Here is a 14,094-nt window from a genome sequence, read left to right as displayed (position 1 = left end):
TTGAGCATACTGGATGCTTTTTGTACCAAAACAAGTCAATTTAACATTTAAAGGGAAAGGCAACTCTGTATTCCAAATTGAAATGTCATTATAATTGAACGAAATAGCCCTCGTGGAGCAATGAAGAACATAGGAAGCCAGTGTTTTAAGCCCTTGTGAAACCTCAGCTTAAGTGGCTGTCAGATGTTATTACTGTATTACTTAGGATAGTTTAAAAAAAACAATCAATAGTCTTGAAAAATGTGACCTGGACGATGTTCATATCTGAGGATTTGATTTTTTTTGTCTGTTTTTATAGAGATATGTGATGATTTTATATGTGTGAATTTCCTCCTGATAGGAAAATTATCTACAGATGTTTCATGTCCCCTCTTTTGCCCTACACATAGAAACAAGTGTGCGTCTTGATTTATGTCTGTAGCAGATGGCATGTATTTTAAGACCTTTTCTCAAATCTTAAAATATCTTTGTTCTGGCATTTATCTTTTGTTGGCAATTTCAGCGACCTCTTTACTCTCTCCCTCCGGTCTTGCCTCTGCATGTCCCCTCACTCCTTAAACTTGTCCCCCCACCCCCACCTACTCCCTGCCTCTGTCTCCCTTTTTACTTGCATCCCCCATCCACTCTATGTTCCTGTTTTCCTGAATTATATGCAGTTTTACACCTTGTCCTTAATTGCATCGGTTTTCGTTTACATTCTTTTCTCTCTTTAGGCTGCTTCTCTCCCACTCGTCTACTTAGCAGGCTTATCTTTTATTTCCAGTACCGGGTGCAATGCTGGCATGTGTGGTGTTTAATAAATATTTGTTAAAGGAATGAAGTGAATAAATGCCTAAATGGAAAAGCAGAATCTGAACATTCTTTTACAAATGAGATGGCTGAGATTCAGAATTCATTTTAGTGTGTCTTTTATGAAACTGAACAGGGCTTAGTAATATACGGTCTTTCCACTTGAGCATTTTCAAGTGCACGCACTTGGACATTCTGCCTTGTTTGACATCTCCATGCTGGTTTACATCTGTTAGTTATAGTATGTGAGAGATGTTGGTGAACCATTGTACTTTTTTTTGAATATTGGTACTGTGAAAGTCTAATCCACAAAAGACAGTGGGGGACAAACCTGTAGGCCGACCCAGTCAGATTTATTGACTCCATGTTTCGAGGGAGGCGGGCGGCCTTGCTGAGGCCTGAGCTGGTGCTGACCAATTCTGAGGAGGGCCAGGGATGCAGGGATCAGTTCCTGGTTGGTTGCCACGTCTGAGGCTGGGTTGGAAGCGGCAAGGAATTAATTTGGGATTGGGTGCTGTCAGGAGCTAAGGACAGTTTAGCAATTGAGTATCCCCAGCCATCATTGCTCAGGGGTAAGACATAGCAAAGCAGGTCAGAGGGCAACATTGGCAAGAAAGCAGTTGTCTCTCAAAGAGGGGGTCATCCTGGCATTTTACAGCTTCTGCGAGACCATGAGCAAAACACTGTTTCCCGTTAACTTTGCAGCTGGTTTTATGTGTGTCGTCTGCCCAGGCCTGTTAAGAGCAGGGCTGTTTTTTCCATCTCAGCCTGAACTGATGTTTACTCTTTCAGCCCCAGACAGCTTTTGCCGGTTCTGTGTGTTCCTCTTTGTGTAACCCTTCCCGGTTTACCCAGTACATTCAGAGCCGTTGTTTGAATTTGGTCGTCCCAGTGGCCCTCTTAGAAAGATAAGGAGCGATTGCTATGTAATCTTTCCTGTTCTCCCACTCCCTCCTACTTCCTTTTTGTCCTTGACACATCCATCCTGGTGTCTCTGATCCAGGCCTTTCTCAGGAGCTCCAGAAATTGGAAAAAGTGTCTTTCAAAGGGACTCTGGGCAGCCTCATGTGGGTGTTCCATGGACACCTCATTTCGACAGGTTTAGTATTTGAACTCATCACCTTAGGTCAAAAACATATTTCTCTTTCCTTTATTTTTATCTAAGCCGGAGGCTTTAGCATCTTCTTTTGTCCTTAAGCCTTTTTCTCCACGTATCCATTCAGTTGCAAAATTCTATCCTTTCTGTCCCTAGCATCTCTTGAATTGGTTCACTATTGGCCATCCTACTGCTTTAATTTCTGTGCTCCTTGTCGCTCACTTGAACTATTTAACTGGGTGTCATTCCTCACCGCTCCAGTCCATCATTCATGCTATATTTAGTGTCTTCTTTTTAATGCACAGATTTGATTATGGTCTTTCTGGCTTAAAATCTTTGATTTATTTATTGCCTGCCAAAGTTTGTACTATACAACATAGCATTTAGTGGTTTTCATAATCTGAGTCCCACCTATTTTTTCAGTTTCCTTTCTTTTCACTCCCCCATTGTGCTATTCTAGGAATTACCTTTTTTAATTAAAAGCTTTGTTTAGGACCAGCCCCAGTGGCCTAATGGTTAAGTTCGGTGTGTTCCACTTCAGCAGCCTGGGTTCGGTTCCCTGGTGTGGACCTACACCACTCGTCTGTTAGCGGCCATGGTGTAGCCGTGGCCCACGTAAAAAGAAAAAAAGAGGAAGACTGGCTGTGGATGTTAGCTCAGGGCGAATCTTCCTCAACAAAAACAACAAAAAATTTTTAACTTTATTTTTTTAGGGAAGTTTTAGGTTTACAGCAAAATTGAGAGGAAGGTACCAAAATTTCCCATATACCAACTGCCCATAGCTTCCCCAATTATCAACATCCCCCACCAGAGTGGTACGTTTGTTACAACTAATGAACCTATATTGACACATCATAATCACCCAAAGTCCATAGTTTACATTACAGTTCACTCTTGGTGTTGTACATTCTGTGAGTTTGGACAAATGTATAATGACATGTATCCATTGTTTTGGTATCACACAGAGTATTTTGCCTGCCCTGAAATCCTCTGTGCTCTGCATAGTAGGAGGTACCTTTTTGTGCTTGTGTACTTTGAGGCATATTATATGTCATTTATGGTGCCCTGCTTTTGATTCCCTCCCTCTGCTGATTTGCCAAATTCCTCGTGTTCTTAAGGATACATCTGAAGAGTCACCTCTTGTTTGAAGCTTTATCTGATACCCCCAGGCAGAATTTTCCAGCACTTAGTATATATTGCTATTATAGAATTTATCCCAGTTTATTAAATTCTGCTTATTTACCTTCCTTCTTCCCCACTAGGCTCCTTTGAGGACAGGGATAATGTCTTATTCATCTTAGTAAGCTAATACATAATAGGTATTCAATAAAAATATGGTGCATGAAGAAATGTCCCAACAGTCAGTGAACACTTTCCAGAAGAACAAGCTGAAGATAGAGGCTTTGCCTAAGGTCCTTGAGCTAATCAATGGTAGAACTGGGTTCCAATCTAGATCTTCTCCAGGATATTTTCTCTGACACCAAGGTGCAGTAGAGCCTTATCTCAGTATGCAGGGTAGATTAAAGGAAATGAACACGGTTGAAATTGTCGTGAGGTGTTAAGCAGTTACACCAAGTTGGGTGGTAGCAAACATCAGTGGAGAAATCACAGTATTTTTGAGTGAAAAACACATAGGAGAAAGGAGAAAGGTGAATCAAGAAGTCCCTGAGAATTGTGAGTTTGGAAATTGGAGTTGGTCGGGAGAGAGATCTGTTTATGGTTACTGTTGATATCATCACTATTAATAGTAGCATTTTCTGTGCACCAGCACTGGGTTTAAAGTTTTGAGTGCATTGCTCATCGAGGCATCAGACACCACTTTGAAGTAGATACCATAATTATCTTTGTCTTATACTGGAGGAAAGGGAGGCTCAGAGAGGTTAAGCAACTTGCCAATAACGGAATCAGGAGTAAACCCGGGCAGCCTGACTCCTGAGCCTGCGGTCTTCCCTAGCATCATACTCCCTAGTTTAAGGTGAAAGGTGGAAAGTTATTATTTGGTCATGTGGGTATGAGGTAAAAGATGCCCATTAAGGCACTTAGAGTTGTGGACTTGTAGCTTAGATGAGAGGTCAAAACTGCAGCAGAGACGAACAAGTAATCCAGACTGAGGTCGTGGCTAAAGCAGAGGGAATGGTGGCGCTCTCCAGAGGAGCAGGTAATGAAAGGGTCAGGCACGGGGGGGAAGTGTGGTAAATGTCCATTTTGGGTATAGGAGGAGGAAAAAAAGCACTGAGAGAACAAGAGAAAGTTCCAAGAAGGGAGTGACATTCCGTGTAATTCATGCTACAGAGAATTCAAGGGAAAGGGTATTGAATTGGTTAAGAGAAGTCCTTTAAAGTGCCTTAAAAGAACACTTCGATATTTAAGCACTTTTTTTTTGATATTGGCAAAAAAAAAAAAAACCAAACCCTAAATGTGTTTTATTAAGATGCAAGTTGTACAAAAATGTCAGGTATTTCATTTCACTTTGTCATCATATATGTCACAAGTGATAAGTTTTCCTGTACTTCCTCCCCCCAATATTTTTGAAAAATAGTTTTTCTCTCTTTAAAAAATTTTTTGGTTATTTATTCCAAAAACCTAACATCAAGGCCAGAAAGTAGATTCAGTCAGAGGCTCCCTAGAGTCTAAAAGTGAAGGAAAAACACTTTAATCCTGAGGAAGTTGTAATTATAACTGCCTCTCGATTTAACTAAGTGGATAAAATAATGTAGTACAATTTTCCATAAAATTCATTTATTCCCTTATTTCAAGTAAACATTTGCAATGACCCACAGTGAAAATATGGTCTTATAAATCTAAGAGTTTAGGAACTAGATATGGGATGTTTTCCAATCCATCTTAAAATGGCTCCCTTATAATGAATTAGTCCCTAAAATAAAGGACATTTGAGATGAGTTTTAATTACAAAAGGCACAGCTGATGCACATTTCTGGGGAATGGTAAACTAAACATTATAATTAAAACAGCAGCTTAATCCAGTGTATTAGGTTAAGCAAATGTGTAACTAAGTTTTGAAAGGTGTCTTTGACTTCTGGGGGCAAGATGGCTCTTTTCCTCCTCAGCTTAATAGGCTAATTAGAGTCACTACAGGCAGTTTGAGTGGCGAATACACTTTAAAAAAAATTAGTTTGCTAGCACTATTGAATTTGCAATAAGTGGAGTCAGCATCTGAAATAGTTCAGTATTTCACATAATGGCATTTTATTTAGTACTCTAGAGTGTGTTAAATGGCTCCCTCGAGCATTAAAGGCATCACTCCATTTTCCAGGACCTGCGCGAAGTCTGGCTCAATTATCCTCTCCACCCGCTTCAAGTAAGTGTGACCTTCCTGTCTGCAGTGAGCTTTATAACTCTGCGTATTCATGGTACTTTACTTTGCCTCTTTTTCTCTCCTGCTTTTTTCCTTTGATTCTCTTCAATGGCATTATGACTTGAAGCTGGGGTATCAGAACTGGAAAACTTGGGAACAAATAGTAAAATGAACCCATGCATTGCATTTATGTGGTCTGGCATGGGGTGGGGGAAGCACGGGAGTCGTCTTCCCTCACGAGGCAGGAAGGACTATTTGTGTGGTTGTGGTTTGGTCCCCTCTCTCCCCCAAAAAAGTGATATTCAAAGCATAATATGTTGACTCCAGTATATCTACATGGCTGCTATTATAGAGAAAATATTATTGAAGCAAGCCTGAGCTGAAAGTAGAACAAATACTAAATCAGCATTGCTAAGTTGTAACCTGATTTGGATCTTAGAAATTGAAGCTTTTGACTCAGATTGCATAAAGCATTGTAAATTAAAATTATAGTAACTGTTGCGATGCCTTTCTACTCAAGATTTTGGAATTTAAAAGATCTACACGTGTTGACACCCTTTTCCCCGGTTGGTTTAAAAATTCTTACTGTTCTTTGCTTTCATTTCTCTTTTACTTTGGAGATATACATATGTGTATACATGTATATTCATATATACATATTTTTATATATGCATGTATGTATATTATATATATAGTAAGACTAATCACTAGTGGCTGAACTGTCTCATGAGAGGCTTTGCAGTAATAAATGGCATTAATTCAGAGTACTTTAGAAATATTTTCTTAATATGAAATTGCCCAAAGTTGTTGAAAATGTACATTTTAATTACACTTTTCGTATTTGCTTTCCTCCAGTTGTTAAAAACTCATTGTTATGTGGAGCGCCTCCCTAGTGGTATAATAATTTCCAGTGGAAGCTGAATCCAGTTTTAATGATGCTCATTTGCCAAAATAGGTTGGTCCCTAGAAGACACACAGTGGTCGAGTTACTCTAATGTAGCGGTTTTCAGAGGGTTGTCCCCAGACCAGCAGCACCTGTGTCACCTGAGAACTCATTAGAAAGGCAAATTCTCTGTCCTTACTCTAGACATACTGAATCAGAAACTCTGGGGGTAGAACCTGGCCATCTGCATTTAACAAGCCCTGCAAGAGTTCTGATGTATGCTGAAGTTTGAGAACCACTGCGTTACCGGATATATATATTCTCTACCAGCAATTCTTCAGCTTGTCTCTTCCTTGGAGAGTTAGTATAATACTTGGGATTTTGAACTATCTGTGTACAGAACTTGGCCTTGAAATTTGATAGAAGATTGGAAAATATTATTTGAGCCTTCTTTAAATATTAGGTTTGTTTGCCATTCTAAGAGATGAGAAAGAAGCTTCCGTGTTTTATTGGCATTTCAGAAATGTCTGCCCATGGGAGAAGGAATTCTACAAAACACTATCCTAGAATTGATAATTGCTCTTGTAACCACAAACTGCACATGATTTTTATTTATTTCTCTTTTCTTGTAGCTACAAGAGCCGAATACTGATCGACAACTTATTGAAACTTCTCCAGTTCTACAGAAACTTACTGAGTTTGAAGAAGCAATTGGAGTAATTTTTACTCATGTTCGACTTCTGGCAAGAGCATTCACGCTGAGAACGGTGGGATTTAACCACCTGACCCTGTGAGTTAGAAGTACTCGTGTAGTTCCAATGTGACCATTTAGACAGGCAGCCCCACACCTTGCTGTGTGCCCTTCAAAGGAATTGGGATTTCAAATAAACTTCCAAGAAAGTCACATCGTGAGATAGATGAGCAACCAGACACTGGTGTGGACAGGAGATATGCTCCAATCCAGGATTTTTGGTCGCATTGTCAGGCATTTTATTTCTTCCTAAAGTATAAGAGAGTGTGAAGGAAGTAAAACTTTTTCTGGAAAGGGACAGATATTAAAAATTTTGGGCTTTATAGACCATCTGGTCTCTCTTGCAATGATTTGACTCTGCCATAGTAGCGTAAAAGCACCCATAGAAAAGGGTAAATGAATGAACATGGCTGTGTCCACTTAAACTTTATTTACAAAAACAGGCCGTGGACAGAATTTGGCCCTCCAACCCCTGCTCTGGATGAGTGATTTAAAGATGAGTTTGTGACATAAATAAGAAAATAACCAAAATGTTATTTCTTTGTAGGTTGTTTTTAGTTCCGTTTTTGGCTTCTCTCCCCCAAATCAAATATTCACAACTGTCTTTAAACTGTCAAGAGTAAAGATTCTTGTCATAGATTTTTTTAGTTTCCTTAAACTGGATTCCAGATTCGAATAATGGAGTGTATATTTCTTATGAAGAGGTAACAATTTAGCAAAGAAAATTCTTGGGCCTCTTTGCTTTGTTTGGTCTATGTGGAGACTGTCTGTGCCAGATTGTTGTGTGTACTATACTTTGTTTTTCTATTGATGCTTCTCAGTTTCTACCAGGCACTATTTACTAGTCTTTATTTTAGCAGTTGTTTAATCCTTAGATAGTACCCACTTTACCCTTCTTTGAAGCTCAACCTGTATTGACTTAGATCTTTTCTCAATTGAGGGGCCTTAGGGAATTGTATTTGGTTTTCTGCTTTAAAGCAAAATGAACACATTTCTCTTTTAAATGGTGCCTTTCTAAAAATTCTGGTTTTTTAAAAAAATCTACAAATGCTTATTGATCTCTTTACATTGCTGTTTCTTTTTTCAGAGGCCACAATCAGAGGATGGAATTCCTAGGTGATTCCATAATGCAACTGGTAGCCACGGAGTACTTATTCATTCATTTCCCAGATCATCATGAAGGACACTTAACTGTGAGTTTGTGTTAAATCATTCCCTCCAATAAGATTGCTATATAATAGAGAGTGAAGATTAGAAGAGCCAAATATATATTTATGTAATTGATGACATAGTTCTTGGTCACTTTAGCATATCACAGGGATGTATTCATTTCATTATGCAAATTGTGTACAAAGCAATATGTGATAAGAACTCATTTTATACTCCTTCATTTAATGATTACCTACTCTGTGCAAGACATTGAGCTAGGCTTCACGGGGGGAGGAAATGTTTGTTGACACCTAGGCTATCCATAAGAAGTTTAAAAACTATTAGAAAAGATTAAAAATGTAAGTAAATAACTACAAATTCTCTCTCTCTCTCTCTCTCTCTCCATATATGTATATATGGTGTATGGGTATGTGTATACACGTACATGTACATTATAAAAAGTATAAGTCAGTAATTATAACTAAATACAGGGAGAACCGTGTTAAATATTATAAGGAGGTGTGGGTAAACTGCGCAGTTGTGCTTTTTAGGAAAAGGTGAGATTTCTTTTAGTCCTGGAGTTCCAAGAAGGCTTTGTGGATATGATGCTTATTGAGCCCTTAAAGATGGGTAGGATTGGCCATTGGGAGTTAGTAGAAAGAAGTTTCTATGCAAAGACATTCCACACATTGGGACTCAAAACAAGGTGACAGCATGAAAAGTCAGAAGCTAGAGAGGCAATAGGGGCTCAGTTTGGCCAGACCACGGTGGAGCTGAAAGACGCTTATAGAGACCAGGTTTGCTTTATGAACAAAGTGAAATGGTCCCCATTCCTCTCACTTTTGTTTCATTTTATAAAAGTGTATTGAGCTTTTTTATTTGCTGTGTACTGTTGTTTGTGAAATTGATCAATAATATAACCAGAATGGTGAAGAAAGCATATCTGGAAGCCAGTCATGATCTCTCAAGGCACAAGGAATGACCTTTGAGAAGTCCCTCTAGAACCGGGCATTGAGAAAGCAAATGTTTTATTGGGCAAAGAAAAGTGGTAGTACACTATCTATAAGATATTTTGTTAGTATAGACTTTTTTCTTTATTATTATTAAAGCAAATTAGTCTTTCATGCTTTGCATCGCTACAGTTTTTATGCGTGTTTTGCTTTGAATAGAATTGGCTCTTATCTCTGCAACTGTGAACCCTGGAAATGGATTATGTGAGACATAAATATTGGAATTAGGGAGAATTTGGTGATTTGGCTATGTTTAGATGTAATCTAAGCCCAACAAAATATGGTCCTTCCATTCACTCACTCAGTGAATATTGATTGTGCTCCTACTATATGTCCCATGTACCATTATTAAGTGCTGAGAAATCAGCAGTACTCTTATTTTAAATTTGGTTTTAAATTAACAGTTTGATTACCATTTGAAGTTGACTGCTTTTGGATGGCCTAGAAAATTTTTTCTTCTTGAATTAATGTTAAATTCTTAAGAACATATGAGCATTTACCAGAAATAAACTAGTGCTTAGAATGTTGCTCTACGTTAGAGAAACAATAAACGCTTGTGCGGTATCTTCCATTTGGGAATAGACTCCGTAGCTGTCAAATTGCCATGTCTCAGACCAGCTAGGTACTCTGATAGCCAAATGGCTTGAAATAGAAGTTCATTTTTTTTTTTTTTTTTGTGAGGAAGATCAGCCCTGAGCTAACATCCATGCCAGTCCTCCTCTTTTTGCTGAGAAGACTGGCCCTGGGCTAACATCTGTACCCATCTTCCTCCACTTTATATGGGTCACCGCCACAGCATGGCCTGACAGCTGTGCATTGGTGCGCGCCCAGGATCTGAACCCGGGCCGCCAGCAGTGGAGTGTGCACTTGACTGCTACACCACGGGGCCGGCCCCAGAAGTTCATTTTTTGGCCATATAGAGTGTGTTGAAAATGTGTGACTTAAATACACACATTTACCCTTGTATTCTCACAAAATTAATTGTGAATTCTCGGATTTTGCAGAGGTGGGATGATGTAGATCAACAAGTTTACTGTTTCCTGTCTTGGTCACTGTGTACATGCCCACCCCACCCCCAGCATTGAACAGATAATGAAACCAGAGCTCAGAAAGGCAAGAGTCTTGCCCAAGGTCTAGATGAAGGTAAAACCAGGACTATGCTAGAGACTCCAGTTTTATGTTCTTTCCCAAATCGTTTCAGTGCCATTAACTGTAGTTTTATCCAAAATGTTTATCAGCCTTGCTGCCTTAAAATTAGATAATTTTTGAATAGCTTATTAGAAAGATGTTAACAAATGACAAAATTATAATATGATGGTTTTATTAACTATATTCATCGAAAGCTTTGGTAGAAATCAATAGGACCAACAGATCTACTGGCAAAATAAAGATTATCAGTCATCAGTTAAATACATATTTTAAAAGATATTCACTCTCATCAACATTGACATGATTGCTCCCTCCCTCCTCCTTGAAACACTGTGTTCCGTTGGCTTCTATCACCCTGCACTTTTCTGGTTTTCCTCTCGCCCCTCTAGGTACTCTTTCACCTGATGAATATTCCAGTATCTAAAAGGCTCACTTCTAGGCTGTTTTCTGTTCTTACTAGAGTCTCTCCGAGGCAGTCTTTTCCATATGTATCATCCGTTTCACTCTGTAGGTAGATGACTTCCAAATGGATCTCTTTAGTCCCATTTTTTTTCTGCGTTCTAATTGCAGCTGCCTTCTCAGCATCTCCACGTGTCCAAGACTGAACTTCCTGTCTTCTCCCACCTGGATCTCCTTCCAGTATTCCCTGAGTAATTCACTGGCGACATCACCCAGCCAGTGTTGCAAGTCAGAAACCTAGGAGACATCTTTGATTCCTCCGTCTACTGCCTTGCCCTATATTCCAGACCATTCACAAGTCCTGACAATGTTATTTCTTGAGTAACCACCTTGTCTTCATCACCCAAATCCTCTCTACTGACCTCTGTCACCTGGACCACTGCAGTAGTTTCTGCATAGCTGTCAAAATGTTACAGGGATATGATTGACAAAGAAACCCAGTTTGGAGAGGTGGCATTTATTAAATTGCAAAGAATGGGACTCTTAAGATTACGTTTATACAAAGCACTAGGCAATGCAGCATGCTCATATTTCCCCCCAAGATGTATGCTACTATTTGAAAAGCTGGCCTTTGCCATTTTTGTGGACATTCTTGTACTCTCCCATGCTGGACGTGGTCTCAGGCAGAAATCCTTCAGTAGGCCCAGGTTTCAGGCCTGTTTGACAGTGTCACAGTTTCCTACCTTGGTCTTCCTGTAACAACTCTTGCTCCCATCCAATCCATTTTACATGCTGCAGCCAGTGGAGTTTTTTCATAACACATCTCCTGTGATCACACTAGCCATTTATCTTCAGTCCACTTTGGTTGTTCCTCTTCGTCTCCCCAACCTCTTAAAAATTAGAGTGCCTCAGTTCTCAGATGTCTTCTCTTCTCTTTTGACTTCCTCTCCATGAGTGATCTCATGGATTTGAATACGTCTGTACAGTACTTCCTAATTTATATTCTCAGCCTTTGCTTCTCCCCCTATATATATCTATATATAGGTATATATATATATACCTATATATAGATATATAGACTCATATATCTATATATCTATAGATATACTTGAATATCTGGATCTACAGATATTCTAGAATCCCTAGTTGGATTTCTGTTAGGCATCTCAAACCTAACATGTCCAAAACAAACTGATTTTCACCGCGAAACCTGCTTTTCTCTAGGTGTTCTCCATATCAGTGAGGATCATTCTATTCTTCTAGTTGCTCAGGCTGAAAACCTTGGAGTCATCCTTAACTCTTCTTCTCTCATAGTATACTTCCTAGCCATTAGCACATCCTGTTGATTTTACCTTAAAAGTTTGTGTGGAATGTGACTACTTTTCACCAACTCCACTGTTATCACCCTGGTCCGGGCCACTATTATCTTTCCCCTAAATTACAGCCATAGCCTCCCAACTGGTCCATCTCTGCACCCTTCAGTCTATGTTCATAACTTCTAGAAGGATCGTTTTTAAAAGGAAGTCAGATTATAGCCCTCTCATTTGCAAAACCTTCCAAAAGATTTCCCATCTTAAGGGTAAAAGACAATCTTGTTACCTACAAAACCCTGTATGACCTGCCTCCCTGCTGCTGTCTCTGACTTTGTCTCCTAGACTCTTCATTCACATTGGCCTCTGTGTGATTCCTGCAGGACACTAAGCAAGCCTTTATCTCAGGGCCTTTGCACGTGCTGTGGCCAAATCCCTCACCTCCTTCAGGTCTCTGTTCAAATGGCATCTTATCAATGATGCCTTCTTTAATCTACCCTGCTTAAATAGCGGCCTCTTCCCTTTGTTCCCAGCCCTCCTCCCTGGGAGGAGGAACCTCATCTCCATTTTCTCCTTAGCACATACCGTATATTTTACTTACTTAATGTCAGTCTGTTCTCATCAGAGTGTAAACTCCATGAGGCAAGAGTTTTTGTCTGTTTTCTTCGTTCCTGATTCCCTGGGTGCTTGGAGAGTTCCTGGCATATCAGTGCTTAGCAAATATGCTTTGAATGAATGATGGTCACATGCCGGTCTAATGCTCTTCAGTTGTCTTTGGATAGTGACTAAAGAACAAGCAAGGTCCTGGGTGCTCTGGCCTGCCCACCTGCCTGGCCTCGTGTCATATTTTTTTCACTCTGCACCTCTCCACTGGCCTGCTTTGTATTCCTCCAAGGCCCCTCCTGCCATCAGGCTTTGTATATGCTGTTCTGTTCTACCTGGAGACTGTCTGCTTCCTGCCTCACTCTCATCTGCTTGCTATCTCCTACTCTTCCATTAGATGTCAATTTTGGTGTGACTTCTGGTCACAGGGGAGACTTTCCCTGGTGACCCCCCAGTCGAAATTCTGTGTTCTTTTCCTTCCTGGCACTTATTTCAGTTTGCCTATCCACTAGCCTCGAAGTTGTGTGAGAGCATGTTTTTATTTATCACTGTATGCCCGGCAGTGCCTGGCATATGATAGGCTCTCAATACATATCTGATAACTAAATAAAAGAATGAGAGTTTTGCAGGTGGCTAAGTCATATAGAGAGGGAAGAGGAAGTGGCACTGGAGGGAAGTGGCACGTTGTTTTATGTATAAGGAAAGAAGCTGCAAATTTATTTATGAATGTCCAAAGATTAAAATTAATTTAAAATTTGTGGAGGATTGGTTAGTGCAGTTGCATTGGGGGGGATGACAATTACTCATTATTGTGATTAAAGAACACACAGCTATAGTAATTCACACTGGGAGTCATTAGTTAGCTTTGAGCCATTCTCTTGCACACTTGTTTTACAGAGAACAAGGACAGTTGAGCAAATGAAATCGTGGTTTTCCAGTTTTGAATGGTGGTGGGGAAAAACAATGTTCTCTATGTTGGGTATTCAAAAAGACCTACTTAAGAGGCTCAGGCTTATGAATTGTTCTAGGATGACTGAGTTTGAATTGGGCTGTAGAGGGAAGAGGTTCTATTTCATAGACTGAAGTTTTCTTTTTTTTGTTGTGGTGGTGTTGTTGAGGAAGATTCGCCCTGAGCTGACATCTGTGCCAGTCTTCCTCTATTTTGTATGTGGGTCGCTGCCACAACATGGCTGATGAGTAGTGTAGGTCTGTGCCCGGGATCTGAACCTATGAACCTGGGCTGCTGAATTGGAGCGTGCTGAACTTAACCACTAGGCCACCGGGCAGCCCCTCAAGTTTTTGTTTTTTAGGGTAGAACCTACCCAGAGTGCCTGTCTTGTCACACTTGCAAGTTTTAACACTTGCATATGAGTTTTCTCCTCTATATTATACTCTCTTAGCCTTTATTATGTGCTATTGAGCTCAAAATAATTGCTAATCCCCGTGCCTCTATATGCAAGGCACTGTGCGTGTACCAGCAGGATGAACTTGCAGACATTTTTTGTTTGTTTTTAGAGGAATGATTAGGGATAGTGAGAAAGACAGCAAGGATTACAAATAAAAAGTTTGAGAACCAGTGATCTTATCCCTTTTTGCTGCCTCCAAACAGCACTAAGCATGAATCATTCAGACAAACAGG

General features: G+C 39.9%; 1 protein-coding gene across 5 annotated transcripts in view; it reads left to right on the top strand.

Moving 5' to 3' along the window:
* The window catches only part of DROSHA (drosha ribonuclease III), a 119,079-nt gene that overhangs the window by 90,427 nt on the left and 14,558 nt on the right, over positions 1-14,094 (top strand). For all 5 annotated transcript variants that reach the window (XM_014781559.2, XM_014781557.2, XM_014781558.2 and 2 more), the window contains 3 exons: positions 5,160-5,204; positions 6,717-6,874; positions 7,923-8,028. In XM_014781559.2, the coding sequence (XP_014637045.1) occupies positions 5,160-5,204; positions 6,717-6,874; positions 7,923-8,028 (309 nt within the window). The remainder of the gene's footprint in view (positions 1-5,159; positions 5,205-6,716; positions 6,875-7,922; positions 8,029-14,094) is intronic.

This window comes from Ceratotherium simum, chromosome 18, assembly GCF_057802395.1.
Source record: "Ceratotherium simum simum isolate JZ-2026a chromosome 18, ASM5780239v1, whole genome shotgun sequence".
Lineage (NCBI taxonomy): Eukaryota > Metazoa > Chordata > Mammalia > Perissodactyla > Rhinocerotidae > Ceratotherium > Ceratotherium simum.
This window is presented reverse-complemented; position numbering and strand designations above follow the sequence as displayed.